At 50.0% G+C, this 21,140-nt stretch overlaps 1 protein-coding gene across 5 annotated transcripts in view; it reads right to left on the bottom strand.

Moving 5' to 3' along the window:
* pawr (PRKC, apoptosis, WT1, regulator) overlaps window positions 1–21,140 on the bottom strand; it is a 242,166-nt gene that overhangs the window by 33,538 nt on the left and 187,488 nt on the right. For all 5 annotated transcript variants that reach the window (XM_086009586.1, XM_086009588.1, XM_086009589.1 and 2 more), the window contains exon 4: window positions 10,219–10,250. In XM_086009586.1, coding sequence (XP_085865712.1) covers window positions 10,219–10,250 — 32 coding nt within the window. The remainder of the gene's footprint in view (window positions 1–10,218; window positions 10,251–21,140) is intronic.

Consider the following 21,140-nt stretch of genomic DNA (forward strand, 5'->3'; position numbering starts at 1 on the left):
CGAACTTCATACTGTATGGCAATGACCTCACCCCCTCTGGGAACCGCACCTTTACATACCGGGTTCCGTCTGCTACCCGTGTTCCCGGATAATACCTCCTCTTTATTGCAGAACAGATTTTTATGTCCCACGACTCCAACTTCTTGCTTAGTACTTCGTCCTCAATGTAAACTGGCAAGTTTAAAAATGAAACCACCACCTCCTCTGAATATAGCAGAGTCACCTCCAAGAATTTCTCACCAACTTTCAGACTGAGTAACAGTCTTTCCACCTCCTCACAACCACTGACCGTCACCTCGAATCCCACATTTGGCTTAGGTCGGCAGGCAAAGCAGCTTCCCTCGCCACAGTCCTCATGAACCGCCTGGATAATATCCCAAGCTCGAATCTTCTTATCCTCACACTGCACCACCACCGTGTTTTCTTTACCAAACCTCCTGAGGTCCCGGCCCAAATCTTTGGGCCTTTTTTTTCCCTTTCCCACCACAGTTTCTTCCCTAATTAAATTCCTCTCAGGAACATTGTCCTCTGAGGGGCCCGGCACTCCGGACCCCTCAGCAGCCAGCTGGCTGTTTTTGTGGGCCCAAAAGGCCCTAAAACCAAACCCCAAAACCCACCAGCAACTTTTTACAAAACTCCCTGCAACTCCCAGCTGTAATCAGGCAACCAGTAACACCTGGCTCACTCCTAGCCCCTCCCACCTAGAGCGTGCTACCCACTGAGCCAGTGGCTGACACTAGCAAAACTAAGAAAGTGGATAAAGAGTAGGAAACAAGGGATACTTGTGAGAGGAGTTACATCAGGCTAGGAGGGGCGGTACTGAGTGGCTTTGCCCCAACGATCAGCATTTACGTCAATGATTTGGATTCAGAAACCCAATAAATGAATCAAATTTGCAGCTGGTACCAAACGAGGAGGAGGAGGAGGGGCTGTGGAATCAGAAGACGCGGCTCAGAATGAGTCGGACAAAATATGTTAAGTGGGCCAAACGATGGCACATGGAATTTAATGCAGACAAACGTGAAGTACAGTAGACAAGGAGGAAAAATGGGCAACTAACGTAATCCATGAACGGCGTGGAAACAGCTGTGGGCGAAGTTGAACATGATTTTGAGTCAGCGCTTAAAATTTCTGTTGCCCAGGCCCCAAGCTCTGGAATTCCCTCCCTAAACCTCTCTACCTCTCGTAAAAGGTACGAGAGCTCCGTACACAGCAACAAATCCAGGCTTCCCTGTTGCTTAGCAACAGGTGCAGGAACCCCGGCCACAAGATCCAGGCGTCCCTGTTGTTTAGCAACAGGTGCAGGAACCCCGGTTACACGGCCACAGATCCAGGAACGGCCACTAATATGAAGTAAAACTTACCTGAACCTACTGAATTTTGCCGGTTAACAGAGATTTCTGGTTATTTAGGTGCCGGTAAATCGAGAGTTTCCTGTAGCGCCTTTAACATAGTAAAACTTCCCAAGGCGCTGCACAGGAGTATTATAAGACAAAAAAAATTGACACCGATCTACATAAGGAGATTTGAACTCCTCCATATCTAAGTAATTTTAAAAGCTGATTTACAGCAAATTGAGTTGTATAAAATTATGAGGGGCCTAGATAGAGTGGATAGGAAGGCTCTAGTTCCCTTAGCAGAGAGGTCAATACCAGGGGGCATAGATTTAAAGTAATTGGTGGAAGGATTAGAGGGGAGTTGAGAACCTTTTTCACCCAGAGGGTGGTGGGGGTCTGGAACTCACTGCCTGAAAGGGTGGTAGAGGCAGAAACCCTCATCACATTTGAAAAGTACTTGGATATTCACTTGAGGTGCCGTAAACTACAGGGCTATGGACCAAGAGCTGGAAAGTTTGATTAGGGTGGATAGCTCTTTGTCGGCCGGCAGGGACACGATGGGCCGAATGGCCTCCTTCTGTGCTGTAAATTTCTATGATTCTATGAAAGCTTCATCTCTCTAATTATTCATTAGTGGGACGTAAAGGAGATTTGTCGGCTAACTTGGCATAATCCTTGTGTTTGTTCTTGAGCATCTGGGATTTTATCGACATGTTCAATTTGCTCTGGAATCTCTGGCCATTCGGAACTTCTGACCAATAGGTTGCTCTTGACTACAGGATGCATGTTCTACAGCCAGAATTTGGATCAGTAGGAATTTTAAAACAAGAAAAATCAAGTCTACAATTGAAACTTGTTGACCATTAGATCCGTCCAGCTCCCAGACAATAATGGGCATGGTACTATCGGATTCCCCCTCACCCCGGGGAATGAATGACGTGGATGTGGTCAGTACACAAAGAGCTCGAGACGGTCGTGCATGGGTGCCTCATAATAGGCCCCGAAAGTTATGTGGTGCTGGATTAAATTTAAAGTTAATAGACATCCCGTTCCAATGCTCTTCACTAATGTTCCCGACTCATTAGATGAAGGATAATGAACCAATTATCACTTGACAGCGTTTTTTTTTTACAGGCATGATTGCATCTAAAGAAAGATTGTTCTGCCTCCATTTCTGTTTCTACATTCATAAAGAAGTCCTTTAGTGAAACGACGACAGTGCTTTACTGGTAAAATTCATCAAAATTACCAGCGGTCAGTAAAATATTAAAAATTAAAATTCTTTAGAAATTTTCTTCGGCTTAATTCTATTTTTCATTCCCTAATTAACTAACTCTCCCCTCTCCGAAAAAAGCACCTTTCACGACCTCAGGACGTCCCAAAGCTTTTACAACCAATGAAGTACTTTTTGAAGTGTATCACTGCTGTAATGTACGAAACGCGGCAGACAATTAGTGCACAGCAAGCTCCCACAAACAGCAACGTGATAAATGACCAGTTAATCTGTTTTCAGTGATGTTGATTGAGGGATAAATATTGGCCAGGAAACCGGGAATAACTCCACTGCTCTTCTTCAAAATAGTGCCACGGGATCTTTCACGTCCACCTGAGGGGGCAGACGGGGCCTCGGTTTAACGTCTCATCCGTAAGACGGCACCTCCGACAGTGCAGCACTCTCTCAGCACTGCACTAGGAGTGTCAGCCTAGATTTTTGTGCTCAGGTCTCTGGAGTGGGGACTTAAACCCACAATGTTCTGACTCCGAAGCGAGGGCGCTGCCCACTGAGCCACGGCTGAATCCAACTGCTGCGCTAACTGAGATTGACTAACATAGCACCAGCAAGAGAGTAACCCGGGATCTTTCTGGTCTCTTTCAATCCGCTACTCATGGGAAATTTACGGTGCAATAAACGTTGAGAGAATGGCCTGGAGTTTCCGCTCGGTTGCACTGGCTTTTTTTCGGCGCAATTTGCCCAAAATCGGCGTAACCCGCGCAAAAAATGGCGGAATTTTAAGCTCAAATTACATTCAGCGGCTCTCGAGTTCCTGCGCTCTGTTGTGTGCGTTTGGAAAAACATTGTGCGGGAAGCCGGCCCCGCCCACAAAACTGGTCACACCTCCAGGGTGAATTAATCGCCACATAGAAACATAGAAGATAGGAGCAGGAGTCGGCCATTCGGCCCTTCGAGCCTGCTCCGCCATTCAACGAGATCATGGCTGATCATCCAAACCCTAGCACCCGGTCCCTACACCGACAGCCATCCCACCCAAGCCCTATCCCCGTAACCCCACGTATTTAATCCCCCCTAACACTAAGGGCCAATTTTTTATCATAGCCAATCAACCTAACCCGCACATCTTTGGATTGTGGGAGGAAACCGGAGCACCCGGAGGAAACCCACGCAAACACGGGAAGAATGTGCAAACTCCACACAGACAGTCACCCGAGGCCGGATTTGAACCCGGGTCCCTGGCGCTGTGAGGCAACAGTGCTAACCACTATGCCACCGTGTTGCCACGGCGAGTTTACGCTAACTGCGCCCGTTGGCGGGCCTTCGAGGAGCTGGTTCTTTTGGGCGCAAGGACCACGAACAGACACCTTTCAAAGGCTTTCGAATGTAATTATTTCTTTGACTTACTAAGAAACTGGCTATTGTAGCCCAATATAACTAGCAAGTGGCTCTGTATATATATATTTTTTTAAGTCATTTTCAGTCATTTAAAATCGGGTTACTCACAGGCGGTGAACTGACACTGTGATTAAAAATGGTTATTTTCGGCGATAAACCCATTTTCAGCTAGAGTAACCAAACCACACCAGGTCACCGCTCTTCAACACATCGAGGAATATTTTTTAAAGCAAAACTTTAATTAAAAAAATTACGTTGTAAAACGCTGCCCGATGACGCTGGTTTATGGCAGATTTTGCGTTCGGTGATATGGAAATTGTTGTGTATGTACCTTTAAGAGAATAACTGGTCTCAGACTGCAGTACCGGCAGTCACCACCCCTGCATAAAAGGCGCTAGTGAGCCTCTGTGTTTTAAGTTTCACTATGGACTTCCACCAGTAAAGACTTATTTTGTTCACTCCTGCTGTCCGTGTCTCAATTATTCATGGACGTAACACTGGCGACGAGTAAGAAACGAACTTACCTGCAACTCGGCAGCACCTCGGACGACGTTATTGAAGGTCGAAGCCAGAAGAAAAAAAAAAATTAAATAAAATCCAAAGAAACTCGAGGAACGGGCGTCGACTGTGGGCAACCGCCCTCCAAATCGTCGGATTGAAAACTTGCAGGAGAGACTGTCCAGAGCCAGGCTTGGTTCCTCGGTCTGTGGTTTCCCAGCTAATCGGGCTGGTGGCAGGTAGTGCACTGATCCTTCCTGGGCTGCGGCGGGCTAGAGCTCGATTGGGTGGCTTTTCAACGGGGCCGGGCAGCGAGTCGAGAAGCAAAGAGAGGGTGGAGCACACAGGGCGCGGCCGGTGCTTCGAAGCCGGGCAGCGTTCGGACCTAAGAAGAGGGAGGGAGGGAAGTGTCCCAGAGGGTCCGCTCCACGACGGGAAAATAATAAGAAAAAAAATCAATATTAAACGCGCAAGAAACCGTGGAAAGCAGCGCTAACAACAGCGGGGAAGAAGGCAAAGCGCGGGAGGCACCATTTTGTTAAATCGGGGAAGGCGGCAAAGCGCGGGAGGCGCCATTTTAGAATTGCAAGATGCCGAAGACTGGCTGTATCACTGCTTTTGATAATACAACAGAGGACTGGACCACGTATGTGGAAAGAGTCGAGGTATATTTCGAGGCAAACGAAATAGTGGAGGGGAAAAAGGCATCGATATTGCTAAACTTAATGGGCGCTAGAACGTACGGCCTATTGCGGGACCTGATTACTCCAGCCAAACCGAAGGCGAAGAGTTTTAACGAAATTGTTGCTGTCCTACAGGAACACTTAAACCCTGCACCGCTGTTGATAGCAGAAAGATTTAAATTCCACAGGAGAACTCAACACAAAGATGAGAGCAATGCTGAGTATCTTACGGAACTACGCAAGCTATCAAAGCACTGCCAGTTCGGAGCAGGACTGGCAGATACCCTACGGCACAAATTTGTCTGTGGACTCCTGAGTGAAGGAACACAGAAGAAGTTACTCTCAGAGAAAGAGCTGACGCTAGATAAGGCTTTCAGCGTGGCAGTATCGTATGAAGCAGCAGCCAGGGGAGCTGCAGAAATTCAACAAAAACCACAGGAATACGGCACCCACGAAATGACACGGGGATTTGCAAAATGTTATCGCTGCAGCAGAACTAACCATGACCAGAAGGACTGCTGGTCCAAAGACAAAATATGCAGCCAATGCGGGAAGATGGGACACATTGCACGAGTTTGCAGGTCTGGGAAGAAGACCAGCGACAACAAAAAGGCTACTAAGGAACCGTACAAGAAAGTACAAAAGATGATGGACAGTAGTTCCGAAGACCAGATGAGCGATAGTGAATCCGGGAACAGGAGACTAAGCTGTCTCAAACTTCACAATGTAATCGCAAAAGAGGATCACCGAACCATTTGGGTCACCCTCACGATAGCAGGGTCCCAAGTTAAAATGGAATTGGATACAGGATCAGCGCTAACCGTCATGAATCGACGAGACTACGAGCGGCTATTTTCACACATACCCTTGAGAGAGACATCCATCGTCTTGACGACGTATACGGGGCAAAAAGTATACCCCAGAGGAAAAATAAGGGTGCCTGTTGAATACAATGGCAAGAAAATACGGAAATTGTATCTCTACATACTGCCAAATGGTGGACCACCGTTATTGGGACGGGAATGGATCAGGAAGATAAACTTGGATTGGCATTCCATTCATGCAATGACGGTGGATGGTAAAAAAGATGAAGACGTCACTCCTGGACGATTGTCAACAATCTTAGCTAACGCCAAAGAGGTATTTCAACAAGATCTGGGCACGCTTAAAGGCGTAACCGCCTCGATAAAAATAGAAGAGAATGCAGTTCCCAAGTTTTTCAAAGCAAGACCGGTACCATATGCAATTCGCCCAGCCGTCGAGGCAGAGCTGGAGAATCTGGAGAAGGCGGGCGTGTTGTCTAAGCTCGACTGGAGCGAGTGGGCGACACCCATCGTTCCTGTCATGAAGAAAACGTTAAGCAATAAGTCCAGGGAGCCAAGGAAGATTCGCATCTGTGAGGATTTCAAGGTGACGGTGAACCCAGTCCTTCACACAGTACAATATCCTCTTCCAAGGATAGAAGACATCTTCGCCTCACTGTCTGGAGGGAAGCGTTTTACAAAAATTGACCTAGCACAAGCATATTTGCAGATGGAGGTTGAAGAGTCCTCTAGGAAGTATCTCACGATAAACACTCACAAAGGTCTTTACCAGTATCATCGATTGGTATTTGGAGTAGCATCGGCTCCGGCGATATGGCAAAGAGCGATGGAACAAGTCCTGCAAGGGATTCCGGGGACTCAGTGTTACTTGGACGACATCCTTGTAACAGGTGAAGATGACAGTGAACACCTTAACAACCTAGAACAGGTGCTCACTAGACTACGGGAACATGGGCTGCGAGCCAACCGCCCCAAGTGCGAATTTTTTAAGAAACAGATATCGTATTGTGGCCACGTGATTGATGAAGAGGGGTTACATAAGTCCCCTGACAAAATTGAAGCGGTTGTTAAGGCCCCAGCACCTGAAAATGTGTCGCAACTGAGGTCATTCCTCGGATTGGTGAATTACTATCATAAGTTTTTGCCGAATTTGTCGACAATTCTGCACCCACTGAACGCCCTGCTACGAACGGGGGTAGCATGGAAATGGAGCGATGATTGTAAGCGTGCTTTTCAGAAGAGTAAGGACTTAATCACTTCACGGGAAGTTTTGGCTCACTACAACCCAGCACTGCCAATCAGGCTGGCGTGTGATGCATCTCCCTACGGCATTGGGGCGGTACTGTCACATAAATTCCTTGATGGTTTAGAGAGGCCGATAGCTTTTGCGTCACGCTCGTTAACTTCTGCCGAGCGTAACTACGCCCAGATTGACAGAGAGGCCCTCAGCCTAGTGTGGGGGGTGAAGAAGTTCAATCACTACCTGCACGGTCAAAAATTTACTCTACTAACCGATCATCAACCTCTTGTCTCCATTTTCAACCCTCAGAAGGGCGTACCGATAATGACAGCACAACGGCTGCAGAGATGGTCCCTTTTCCTAGGGGCACACCAATATGACATCGAGTACAAAGGAACTAAACAGCATGGAAATGCTGATGGATTGTCACGTCTACCGTTGCCGACGGTGAAAGAAGAAGACCTTGCAGTGGATCCAATGGAGTTATTCCACTCGACCATAGTCGAATGTCTCCCTGTGACAAATGCAAACATAGAAAAGGAAACACGGAATGACCCGACACTATCACGGGTCTATGATTTAACGGTGAAGGGATGGCCAGCACATGGCGAACCACTGCTGCCAGCATTCTCGCCGAGAAGAGAACAGCTGTCAGTGTGCAGAGGAACCTTGATGTGTGGATCCAGAGTAGTAATTCCACCTAAGTTGACGGATAGAGTGCTCAATGAGCTTCATGAGGGTCATCTGGGTGGGGTAAAAATGAAGAACTTAGCCAGAGCGTTTGTGTGGTGACCGGGAATCGATAGAGAAATCGAAGAGATGACCAAGAGCTGTGCAGGATGCCAGAAGGTCCAAAACGCCCCACCACAAGCTCCTCTGCATCCATGGGAGTGGCCCTCATCTCCATGGCAAAGGGTGCACATTGATTTTGCTGGTCCCTTCATGGACTCGATGTTTTTAATTGCGGTGGATGCACATTCAAAGTGGCCAGATGTAATAAAAATGTCCTCAACCACCATTGAAAAAACTATCACAGTTTTACGAACCATATTCGCCAGGAATGGGCTGCCTGAACAGATTTGCTCTGACAATGGACCACAGTTTGTGTCTGAAGAGTTCCGGAGGTTCTTAAAGAACAATGGTGTTAAGCATTACACATCTGCCCCATATCATCCAGCCACTAATGGATTGGCCGAGAGGTTTGTCCAAACATTCAAGAAGGCTATCAAGGCAATGTGTAATGAAGATATACCCCTACAACACAAGGTGGACAACTTCTTGTTTGCCTACCGGAATGCGACACATGCGGTTACCAACCAAACTCCAGCCATGATGTTCTTCAATCGAAGACTACGATGCCGCTTGGATTTGGTTAAGCCAAACTTCCGAAGAGATGTGGAGAACAGGCAGTTTCAGAATATGAATGAAAGGCCGACCAGGAGTTTTAAGATAGGTCAACCAGTTTTGGCCCGGGACTACCGCACTGAGAAATGGCAGCCAGGAACGATTTGTACACGACAAGGACCTCTCATGTATACCGTGGATGTTGGGGAGAGCATTGTAAGACGCCATGCTGACCAGATTCTAGAGTCACTGGAAAACGTCAACTCCACACCACGATCTGATATACCTGGTAATGAAATCGACGTTCCAATTGCAGCTACCGCAGAACCGGTAATATTGGAAGCAGATGAACCAAACAACGACATTGATCCCGACTCAACATTGCCAGAAGAACCTGATACCCCAAAGAGGCGTTATCCAGACAGAATCAGGAAGCCTCCTCAAAGACTGAACTTATGATTGCTTAAACTTAACCAATGTATCTAGCAACAGTAATTGTGATTGTAATTAGTTATCATTTAGTTGTTAAATGAATGTTATGTACTGTTTATCTAAAAGGGGAGGAATTGTTGTGTATGTACCTTTAAGAGAATAACTGGTCTCAGACTGCAGTACCGGCAGTCACCACCCCTGTATAAAAGGCGCGAGTGAGCCTCTGTGTTTTTAGTTTCACTATGGACTTCCACCAGTAAAGACTTATTTTGTTCACTTCTGCTGTCCGTGTCTCAATTATTCATGGACGTAACAGAAATGAGTTTGAGCGGAAACTCAAGAGAGAGGGAAGAAAAAACACTTCTCAAAACAGGTGCAAGACCGCACCTGAAGCGGAAACTCAATGCCTCAATACTCACGACCCAGTACAGGGGGTTTGGTATTTTTCAGTTTGACCACAGCCATTTTTGTTCCTTTCACTGAACTTGCCAACAGAGTGCCGGCCAACACGGTCCAGTGGCCAGTGAGCACATGGTGCTAAAGTACAATCCAAAGGAGGTCGCCTGCCAACTCCGCCTTCTTACTGCCAGCCAGGAGTGACCTCAACTCAATACAGCTAATGACCTTGTCAAAGCTAGCAGTGGGACTTTGTTTGGGGGAGGAGGAGCAAGAGAACCAATAGTCAGAGTAAGTGAGGAGAGATTGAGCAGATTGGGCCTCTACACTCTGGAGTGTCAGAAGAATGAGAAGTGATCTCGTTGAAACACATCGATGTTGAGAGGCTGTTCCCCCCTGGCTGGAGAGTCTAGAACCAGGGGTCACAGTCTCAGGATAAGGGGTCGGCCATTTAGGACTGAGATGAGGAGGAATTTCTTCACTCAGGGGGTGGTGAATCTTTGGAATTCTCTACCCCAGAGGGCTGTGGAGGCTCAGTCATTGAGTATATTCAAGGCTGAGATCGCTAGATTTGTGGACACAAAGGGACATGGGACGGGACACTGGAGTTGAGGTAGAAGATTGGCCATGATATTAGTGAATGGCGGAGCAGGCTCGAGGGGCTGTATGGCCGACTCCTGCTCCTAATACTTATGTTCTCAGTTGAGGTTGGGCTTGATCCTGGATCCATGGTCCTGGCTCAGTCATTCACTGACTGCTCAGTATATTTGAAGGTGAAAAGCATTAACATGCAAGGTTCATATAAAACTGACACTTGTTAAAAAGTTTTCTTTACCTTTTCCATCGGCTTGTAGTTCTAGGAGTTTCCTAAAAATAAAAACAGAAAAAAGTTTTACTGAATAATATCTCAGACTTATTTCAAACATTTGAACTCTCCTGAGGCTGGGGTTAAGGCAGCAGAGTGAAGGGAGTTTCATGCTGGAGGTCAGAATGCCATCACTGACATGAGGCCACTTGACCACATGCACCGCGGCATTTAACATCCTTCTCCTTTGATAGACACAAAAACTGACCAAACTAAAAGGGGGAAAAATAGCCGAAGTGAATTAACAAATAAACGGTGGCCCAATTGAAAGCGATAGGAACCGAGGGATATGGGGATAGTGCGGGAAGGTGGAGTTGAGCTAGGAGATCAGCCATGATCTTACTGAATGGCGGGGCATGCTCGAGGGGCCGAATGGCCTACTCCTGCTCCTAATTCTTATGATAGGAGAGACTGTACGCTTCTTGGCTTTGGAATGAACAAACGTGTATTTATATAGCACCCCATCACATCGCCCAGAAACACAATAAACCGCATCAACAACAACAACTTGCATTTATATAGCACCTTTAATGTAGTAAAACGTCCCAAGGCGCTTCACAGGACCGATTATCAGACAGAATTTGACACCGAGCCACATAAGGAGATATTAGGGCAGGTGACCAAAAGCTTGGTCAAGGAGGTAGGTTTTAAGGAGCGTCTTAAAGGAGGAGAGAGAGGTAGAGAGGCGGAGAGGTTTAGGGAGGGAATTCCAGAGCTTAGGGCCCAGGCAGCTGAAGGCACGGCTGCCAATGGAGCGATTAAAATCGGGGGATGCTCAAGAGGCCAGAATTGGAGGAGCGCAGAGATTTTGGAGGGTCGGAGGGTTGGAGGAGGTTACAGAGATGGAGAGGTGCGAGACCATGGACGGATTTGATGGGGCCCCATTTCGGAAGGAATGTCAGTGAGGAATGTTGGTCAGGACACCTGGAGTGGGGCTTGAAACCACAAGAGTTGGACTAAGAGAATGCTCCCCATGGAGAGGAGTTCTCACTAGTATTGGACCGTATTTAACTTATGAAGTCAATTGCACAACTATTTAATTTCAGCAATCATTTTCTTTGAGACAAAACCCACTGTTACACATTCACTGTTTCTCATTAGGAAGTTCATTCCTTTTATGTATTTGAGTTCTAACCGAGACCAGGAGACACAGTTTTAAAGGTTTTTAAATGTCAGATTGTAATGAAAACATATGAACAGGAATAGGGCATTCAGCCCCTCGAGCCTGTTCCACCATTCAGTTAGATCACAGCTAATCTGTTCCTCAACTCCATTTACCTGCTTTGCGTCCATAACCCTTAATACCCTTGCCTAACAAAAATCTATCAATCTCAGTCTTGACATGTTCCTATGACCCCTCCCCGCCTCCCCAGCCTCAACAACTCAGTCCCATATAAAACATCTTTCACAAGGAAAACCTTTCACCACCACAGATGTGCAACACTATTTGCAACTACAGGGCGATTCAAATTTGCCACGAAGGAGGTAATGCATTAAGCTTTGACTGTGCTTGCTACTGTATAGGAAAGGGGTTGAATGCCTGCAAAGCACCAACATGAGAGTTTTAGCGTATCTTGCTACTTGTTGCACAGAGAGGGACGGACAGGTGGCATTCTGTTTAACATAAGTGAACAAAATGTACAGCAAAGAAACAAGCCATTCGACCCACGGGTCCGTGCTGGTATTCATGCTTCACACAAGCCTCCTCCCACCCCTCTTATCTAATCATCTAACACTATCAGCATAACCATCTAAGTTCTGGTATATGTCCATTTAGGACAGAGATGAGGAGGAATTTCTTCACCCAGAGTGGTGAACCTGTAGAATTCTCTACCACACAAGGCAGTTGAGGCCGATTCATTAAATATATTCAAGAAGGAGTTAGATATATTTCTTAAGGCTAAAGGGATCAAGGGATATGGGGAGAAGGCAGGGACAGGGTACTGAATTTGGATGATCAGCCATGATCTCATTGAATGGCGGAGCAGGCTCGAGGGGCCGAATGGCCTACTCCTGCTCCTATCTTCTATGTTTCTATGTGTCAGCCGTGGCTCAGTGGGCAGCACTCTCACCTCTGAGTCAGAAGGTTGTGGGTTCAAGTCCCGACTCCAGGGACTTGAGCACAAAAATCTAGGTCGACAGTCCAGCACCGGTGCTGTGTGAGTGCTGCACTGTCGGAGGTGCCGTCTTTTGGATGAGATGTTAAACCGAGGCCCCGTCTACTCTCTCAGGTGGATGTAAAAGATCCCATGGCAGTTTTGAAGAACAGCAGGGGGATTCTCCTGGTGCCCTGGGCGAATATTTAGGTGTCCTCAACCAACACTTAAACAGATTATCTGGTCATTATCACATTGCTGTTTGTGGGAGCTTGCTGTGCGCAAATTGGCTGCCACGTTTCCCACATTACAACAGTGACTACACTTCAAAAAGTACTTAATTGGCTGTAAAGCACTTTGGGACGTCCGGCAGTTGTGAACGACGCTGTATAAATGCAAATCTTTATTTTCTTTCTATCATCCTTGTACAGCATCTTTCACAGCCCCAGGATAGAAACATAGAAGATAGGAGCAGGAGTAGGCCATTCGGCCCTTCGAGCCTGCTCCGCCATTCAACGAGATCATGGCTGATCATCCAAACCCTAGCACCCGGTCCCTACACCGACAGCCATCCCACCCAAGCCCTATCCCCGTAACCCCACGTATTTAATCCCCCCTAACACTAAGGGTCAAATTTTTATCATGGCCAATCAACCTAACCCATCTTTATCATGGCCAATCACCTGAAGCCCATCGCAGCCAACCAATTGTTTCTGAAGTGTAGTCCATAAATTCGGGTCTCCACGGGTGAGTACGCACGGGGTATTCACCCGTAAGCCCAATGGAAGTGCTGGTTTCCTGCATGCACTGCGCATGCGCGGGAAACCGGCACTTCCGTTCCCCTGAACGAAGGGGTTCAGAGGTGGAACGCGTGCGCAGGAGAGGCTGCGCGTGCACATTGAACTTCGGGTTTTTTTGCAGGTTTTCCAGGGAGGGTAAGTCTGCAGAAGTTAGACATTTAAAAAGCAGGCGTAAGGCCTGCTTTATACAAGGTAAGTATTGAATTAATTAAAATTAAAACATTTTTTCCACAGGTTTATTATTTTTAAATACTTTAAAGCAAGGTAAGTTTATTTTTAGCCCCGTTAGAAAATAAAAAAAATTTTTTTTAATTTAAATTATTGTTTAAAATATTTATTTCATGTAATTTATAGTTTATTTAAAAAATGTGAATTAAAAAAAAAATTATTTGAAAATTTAGTGCTGTTTTGGGGCCGTAGTATTTATAACTTTTGACAGGTCTTCCTGTCAGACTTATGAATGGAGCACTCCCTGCTCCCATTGGCTCCCCATGGCCCACGTGATCCCAGGGGACGCTTCGAACTAACTGCGCCCCTGGGATACACAAGCACTGCGCGCCGGCAATTGGAGCAGGCCCAGGATCGGAATCCCACGGGGGCCCACAGCTCAACGGCCGGCGCACTAGGTAAGTGCAGGTCGGGGGGCTTGCACCCGCGGGAAGCCCCCGACCCAAATTTCTGGGCCACTGTTTTGCAGGCAAACACAGCAGCCAATTTGCGCACAGCAAGCTCCCACCAACAACAAATGAGATAAATGACCAGTTAATCTGTTTTGGTGATGCTGCTGGGTGGGGAAATGTTGGCCAGGACACCAAGAGAACTACCCTGCTCTTAATATTGCCAAGAATGATTTTACAAGCACCCAAACAGGCAGGAGGGGCCTCAGTTTAATGTCTCCTCCCAGGGTGAGGTACAGCTATGGGGAGCTGGAGCGCACAAAACTCTGCCGAGTGTTAGAGATGTGTAGCTGCAGGGCTGACTGTGGGGCGGGCAGCTTTATAATGTCCAAATAGGGAGTGTGGGACATAGTACACAATAATATTAATATATTTTACACAAGCTAGATTATTTCTAATTTTATTTATTTACAAAAAAACATTTAAAATATGTACCCTAAATTAAGATGCTTTATTAAAAGATGTATCAGGTTTTAAAATTGAGAGAGAGATCTCCAATGCAAGAGCTTGTGGATTTTATCAGCCATGGTTCAGTGGGTAGCACTCTCTCTCTCTCTCTCGTCTCTGAGTCAGAAGGTCGTGGGTTCAAGTCCCACTCCAGAGATTTGAGCACAAATATCCAGGCTGACACTCCCAGTGCAGTGCCGAGGGAGCGCTGCACTGTCGGAGGGGCAGTACTGAGGGAGCACCGCACTGTCGGAGGTGCAGTGCCGAGGGAGCGCTGCACTGTCGGAGGGGCAGCGCTGAGGGAGCGCTGCACTGTCGGAGGGGCAGCGCTGAGGCAGCACTGCACTGTCGGAGGGGCAGTACTGAGGGAGCGCCGCACTGTCGGAGGTGCAGTGCTGAGGGAGCACCGCACTGTCAGAGGGGCAGTACTGAGGGAGCGCCGCATTATCGGAGGGGCAGTGCTGAGGGAGCGCCGCACTGTCGGGGGGGCGGTACTGAGGGAGCGCCACACTGTCAGAGGGGCAGTACTGAGGGAGTGCTGCACTGTCGGAGGGGCAGTACTGAGCCGGAGGGGCAGTACTGAGGGAGTGCCGCGCCGAAGGAGCAACGCACTGTCCGAGGTGCAGTACTGAGGGAGCGCCGCACTGTCGGAGGGGCAGTGCTGAGGGAGCGCTGCACTGTCGGAGGGGCAGCGCTGAGGGAGCGCTGCACTGTCGGAGAGGCAGTTCTGAGGGAGCGCTGCACTGTCGGAGGGGCAGCGCTGAGGGAGCGCTGCACTGTCGGAGGGGCAGCGCTGAGGGAGCGCTGCACTGTCGGAGGGGCAGCGCTGAGGGAGCGCTGCACTGTCGGAGATGCAGCGCTGAGGGAGCGCTGCACTGTCGGAGATGCAGCGCTGAGGGAGCGCTGCACTGTCGGAGATGCAGCGCTGAGGGAGGGCTGCACTGTCGGAGATGCAGCGCTGAGGGAGGGCCGCACTGTCGGGGGTGCAGTGCTGAGGGAGCGCCGCACTGTCGGAGGGGCAGTGCTGAGGGAGCGCCGCACTGTCGGAGGGGCAGTGCTGAGGGAGCGCCGCACTGTCGGAGGGGCAGTGCTGAGGGAGCGCCGCACTGTCGGAGGGGCAGTGCTGAGGGAGCGCCGCACTGTCGGGGGGGCGGTACTGTGGGAGCGCCACACTGTCAGAGGGGCAGTACTGAGGGAGTGCTGCACTGTCGGAGGGGCAGTACTGAGCCAGAGGGGCAGTACTGAGGGAGTGCCGCGCCGAAGGAGCAACGCACTGTCCGAGGTGCAGTACTGAGGGAGCGCCGCACTGTCGGAGGGGCAGTGCTGAGGGAGCGCTGCACTGTCGGAGGGGCAGCGCTGAGGGAGCGCTGCACTGTCGGAGGGGCAGCGCTGAGGGAGCGCTGCACTGTCGGAGAGGCAGTACTGAGGGAGCGCTGCACTGTCGGAGAGGCAGTACTGAGGGAGCGCTGCACTGTCGGAGGGGCAGCGCTGAGGGAGCGCTGCACTGTCGGAGGGGCAGCGCTGAGGGAGCGCTGCACTGTCGGAGATGCAGCGCTGAGGGAGCGCTGCACTGTCGGAGATGCAGTGCTGAGGGAGGGCCGCACTGTCGGGGGTGCAGTGCTGAGGGAGTGCCGCACTGTCGGAGGTGCAGTGCTGAGGGAGCGCCGCACTGTCGGAGGTGCAGTGCTGAGGGAGCGCCGCACTGTCGGAGGTGCAGTACTGAGGGAGCACCGCACTGTCGGAGGTGCAGTACTGAGGGAGCGCTGCACTGTCGGAAGTGCCGTCTTTTGGATGAGATATTGAACCGAGGCCCCATCTGCTCTCGCAGGTGGACATAAAAGATCCCATGGCACTATTTTGAAGAGCAGGGGAGTTCTCCCTGGTGTCCTGGGGCCAATATTTATCCCTCAATCAACATCAGTGACAAAAGCAGATTGTCTGGTCATTTTCCATCGACCTGTCATTGGCTGCTGCATTTCCTTCAGCTTCACCGGCTCTGGACTTCCCTCGTTAAACCTCTCCGCCTCTCTCCTCCTTTAAGACGCTCCTTAAAACCCACCTCTTTGACCACGCTTTTGGTCACCTGCCCTAATATCTCATGTGGCTCGGTGTTAAACGTTGTTTGATAATCGCTCCTGTGAAGCACCTCGGGACGTTATACTCTGTTAAAGGCGCTGTATAAATGCAAGTTGTTGTTGTTAATTATCACATTGCTGTTTGTGGGAGCTTGCTGTGCGCAAATTGGCTGCCATGTTTCCCACATTACAACAGTGGCTACACTGCAAAAAGTATTTCATTGGCTGTGAGGCGCTTTGGGGTGTCCTGAGGTCGTGAAAGGCGCTATAGAAATGCAAGCTCTTTCTCTCCTGCAATGGCATTTCTGGAGTTTGGTGCACGCAATCTTAGGGGAGGAAAGAAGCTCGTAGTTTAAGACTGGTAGCAGCACACAACGGTATTTTTACAGGGCGATTTACATCATTGAGACTGAACTCTGCTTGCCGAGACAGGGACGAGCCACGTGGAGAGACTGGGGAAGCTGGGGTTGTTCTCCTTAGAGCAGAGAAAGTGAAGAGGAGCTTTAGTAGAGGCGTTGAACAAGCTTTGATAGAGTAAATAAGAAGGGTCGATAACCAGAGGACACAGATTTAAAATGATTGGAAAATTAACCAGAGGCATGAGGATTTTGTTTTACGCAGCGAGTTGTTGATTCCACTCGGTTGATTCCGGAGATGAGGGGGTTGACGTATGAGGAAAGGTTGAGTAGGTTGGGCCTCTACTCATTGGAGTTCAGAAGAATGAGAGGCGATCTTATCGAAACATATAAGATTGTGAGGGGGCTTGATCGGGTGGATGCGGGAAGGATGTTTCCACTGATGGGTGAGACTAGAACTAGGAGGCATAATCTTAGAATAAGGGGCTGCCCTTTCATGAGATGAGGAGAAACTTCTTCACTCAGAGGGTAGTAAATCTATGGAATTTGCTACCTCAGAGAGCTGTGGAAGCTGCAACATTAAATAAATTTAAAACGGAGATAGACAGTTTCCTAGCTGATAAGGGAATTAGGGGTTACGGGGAGCGGGCAGGGAAGTGGATGTGAGTCTAGGCTCAGATCAGCCATGATCCTATTGAATGGCAGAGCAGGCCCGAGGGGCTGTATGGCCTACTGCTGCTCCTACTCCTTGTGTTCCTTATGTTGTGATCTGGAATGCGCTGCCTGAAAGGGCAGTGGAAGCAGATTCAATAGTAACTTTCAAAAGGGAATTGGATAAATACTTGAAAAGGAGAAATTTGCAGGGCTCTGGGGAAAGAACAGGGGGGAGTGGGACTAATTGGAGAGGACTTTCAAAGAGCCGGCACAGGCACGATGGGCCGAATGGCCTCCTTTTAGATATTTACATTAGAAGTGGCAGTCTAACGTATATCTCGATAACCAACCAGTGCCCTCACAATCCTTCACCATCTTGTTACCAAGGTGATGGTGTAGAAAGGTAGTTAGAATCTTCCCCGAATCATTGGGGAAGCAAAGAAATTGAACCAAAAAGAATTTTAAAACAATACCCAACAGGCAACAAAGCGATGCACAGGATGTAACCCAATCTGAGTTTCAGAGGACATGAGAATCTAATCAAGCTTCCCTCTCAGTTTATGTGGACATATAAGCCTCTCAATTAGATTATGGGAACTGTAATCACTCCCAGTATCCATTACTCTGCATACAATAAATACCACATGGGATCTCAACCTTAAATCTACTCAGCTCAAACATCTGGAGAAAGGGCCGTGCAGCCAATAATATTTTACAACAAAGGTCGGGAAGGGTTCAACGCTGCCAAGAAAATGTCAATAAAGCGGCTCTCCAGGGCTGGAGTGAGGTTGTAAAGATGAAGCGGGTCGGCAGGATTTGGAGACTTCAGGCACAACATAAACAGCCCAGGAAGGTTGGGCAGAGCAGTGGAGCTTTGGGAAGGTTATTGTTTCAGAAGAATTAATGATGATTCTCCTGATCTGGCAGGGCAGGGTGGAGGAGAGAGAGAGGGTGTGGGGCGGGGAAGGAGAGAGAGCGCGCGGAGGGCAGGGGGAGGAGATGGCGCAGGGCGGGGGGAGGAGAGGGCGCAGGGCGGGGGGATGAAAGGGTGCGGAGGGCAGGGGGAGGAGATGGCGTAGGGCGGGGGGATGAGGGGGTGCGGAGGGCAGGGGGAGGAGAGGGCGCGGGGCGGGGGGGAGGAGAGGGCGCGGGGCGGGGGGGAGGAGAGGGCGCGGGGCGGGGGGGAGGAGAGGGCGCGGGGCGGGGGGGAGGAGAGGGCGCGGGGCGGGGGGGAGGAGAGGGCGCGGGGCTGGGGGGAGGAGAGGGCGCGGGGCTGGGGCGAGGAGAGGGCGCGGGGCGGGGAGGAGAGGGCGCGGGGCGGGGAGGAGAGGGCGCGGGGCGGGGAGGAGAGGGCGCGGGGCGGGGAGGAGAGGGCGCGGGGCGGGGAGGAGAGGGCGCGGGGCGGGGAGGAGAGGGCGCGGGGCGGGGAGGAGAGGGCGCGGGGCGGGGAGGAGAGGGCGCGGGGCGGGGGGAGGAGAGGGCGCGGGGCGGGGGGAGGAGAGGGCGCGGGGCGGGGGGAGGAGAGGGCGCGGGGCGGGGGGAGGAGAGGGCGCGGGGCGGGGGGAGGAGAGGGCGCGGGGCGGGGGGAGGAGAGGGCGCGGGGCGGGGGGAGGAGAGGGCGCGGGGCGGGGGGAGGAGAGGGCGCGGGGCGGGGGGAGGAGAGGGCGCGGGGCGGGGGGAGGAGAGGGCGCGGGGCGGGGGGAGGAGAGGGCGCGGGGCGGGGGGAGGAGAGGGCGCGGGGCGGGGGGAGGAGAGGGCGCGGGGCGGGGGGAGGAGAGGGCGCGGAGGGCAGGGGGAGGAGATGGCGCAGGGCGGGGGGATGAGTGGGCGCGGGGCGGGGGGAGGAGAGGGCACGGGGAGGGGGCGGGGCAGGGGGATGAGAGGGCGCGGGAGGAGAGGGAGTGTGCACGGGGCAGGGGAGGAGAGGGCGCGGGGGGAGGAGGGGGCGCGGGGTAGGGGGAGGGTGAGCGAGAACAGAGCGGGGGAAGGGGACAGAGCAGGCCGCGAGATTCATTTTGGATTGCTTTAGCAAAGTGCAGAGACACGATGAGCTGAATGGCCTCCTTTTAGTCTCTATAAATCTCCAACAGAATTCAATCAAATCATGGGGTTATTCATTTCAACAAGATAAACCAGGTTATTGCTGGAGAGATAAAAAGAGACATGCATTTATATAGCATCTTTCACATCCTCAGGACATCCAAAAACGCTTTACAGCCAATTAAGTGTCGTCACTGTTGTAATGTGGGAAATGCGGCCGCCAATTTGCGCACAGCAAGCTCCCACAAACAGCGATGTGATAATGACCAGGTAATCTGTTTTAGTGATGTTGATTGACGGATGTGGGAGCTTGCTGTGCGCAAATTGACTGCAGTATTTCCTACAACACTGACTGCACTTCTAAAAGTGCTTCATTGGCTGTAAAGCAATGTGATAATGACCTGATCGTCTATTTTAGCGATGTTAGTCGAGAGATAACTATTGGCCCAGGACACTGGGGATAACTCCCCCTGCTCTTCTTCAAAATAGTGCCGTGGGATCTTTTACGTCCACCTGAGAGCAGACGGAGCCTCGGTTTAACGTCTCATCCGAAAGACGGCATCTCCGACAATGCGGCACCTGGTAAAATGCTGCACGACTCTCGGCCTTCACAAACAAAAGGGAGCTCCCAAAAAAAGGCGACATAAATTCACCTTCAGTTTAATTTTACTGAACGGCTGAAACAAGCCAATCAAATGTCACAGCAGAGAAACACTGTGCACAGCTCACGACATCAGTCTGTGATCAACGGCATCTCTACTCTCACACAGGGTGGTCACGGCAACCAAAGATGAACGTGGGAAGCGTGCAGAAGATCTCATAACGTGAACCTGAATTGTCCCAAGTCCCGTTCACCAAACACCCCCTTGCACACGCTGACCCTCATTGGCTCCTGCTCTGGCAATGCCTCCAATCTTAAAATTCTCGTCCTTGTTTTCAAATCCCTCCATGGCCTCGCCCTTCCCTATCTCTGTAACCTCCTCCAGCCCCACAACCCTCCGAGATCTTTGCGCTCCTCTAATTCTGGCCTCTTACACAGCCCCGATTTTAATCGCTCCACCATTGGCGGCCATGCCATCAGCTGCCAAGGCCCTAAGCTCTGGAATTCCCTCCCTAAACCTCTCCACTTCCTCCTTTAAGATGCTAAACCCTACCTCTATGACCAAGCTTTTGGTCACCTGTCCTAATATCTCCTTGTGTGGCTCAGTGTCAAATTTTGTTTGATAATCGCTCCTGTGAAGCGCCTTGGGACGTTTTACAAGCACATGCCTGTTACCAATTCTCAGCTTCTTACAGCGATTATAACATCCTGCAGTTTCTGTTGCAGTAAATTGCTTTCAAAATCATTGGACACTGAAGCATTATAAAATATCAGAGGCAGCAGGTAAGAGGAAACCATTCATTTTCACATGCAATCAACCAGGAATCCCAGGTGTACAATGGTATCGCAGAGAATTCTCCGCACTGAAATAGAGGCTGCAATCAAAACCAGAGGGGAGGAAAAATAGGATTTTGATCCATTTTTCAGTCAATTACTGGCTCGTGATTTCAGGAGACAACTCTAGCAATTTACTCAACTCTGCGCAAAAACATTCCTAACACCTTCAACGCTTCGCTACACTTGCTAACGGGATATTGCACGGCAGCAAAATGCTAAATATGGGTACATCTTAAACAAAATCACTCTTCCATGCCTTTGAAGAGTGGGGTGTTAAGCCCCAGAGGAACAGGAGGAGGCCATTCAGCC

Source organism: Somniosus microcephalus, chromosome 16 (genome assembly GCF_052327205.1).
Source record: "Somniosus microcephalus isolate GS21.2 chromosome 16, FLI_Smic_1.0, whole genome shotgun sequence".
In the NCBI taxonomy this organism is placed as follows: Eukaryota; Metazoa; Chordata; class Chondrichthyes; order Squaliformes; family Somniosidae; genus Somniosus; species Somniosus microcephalus.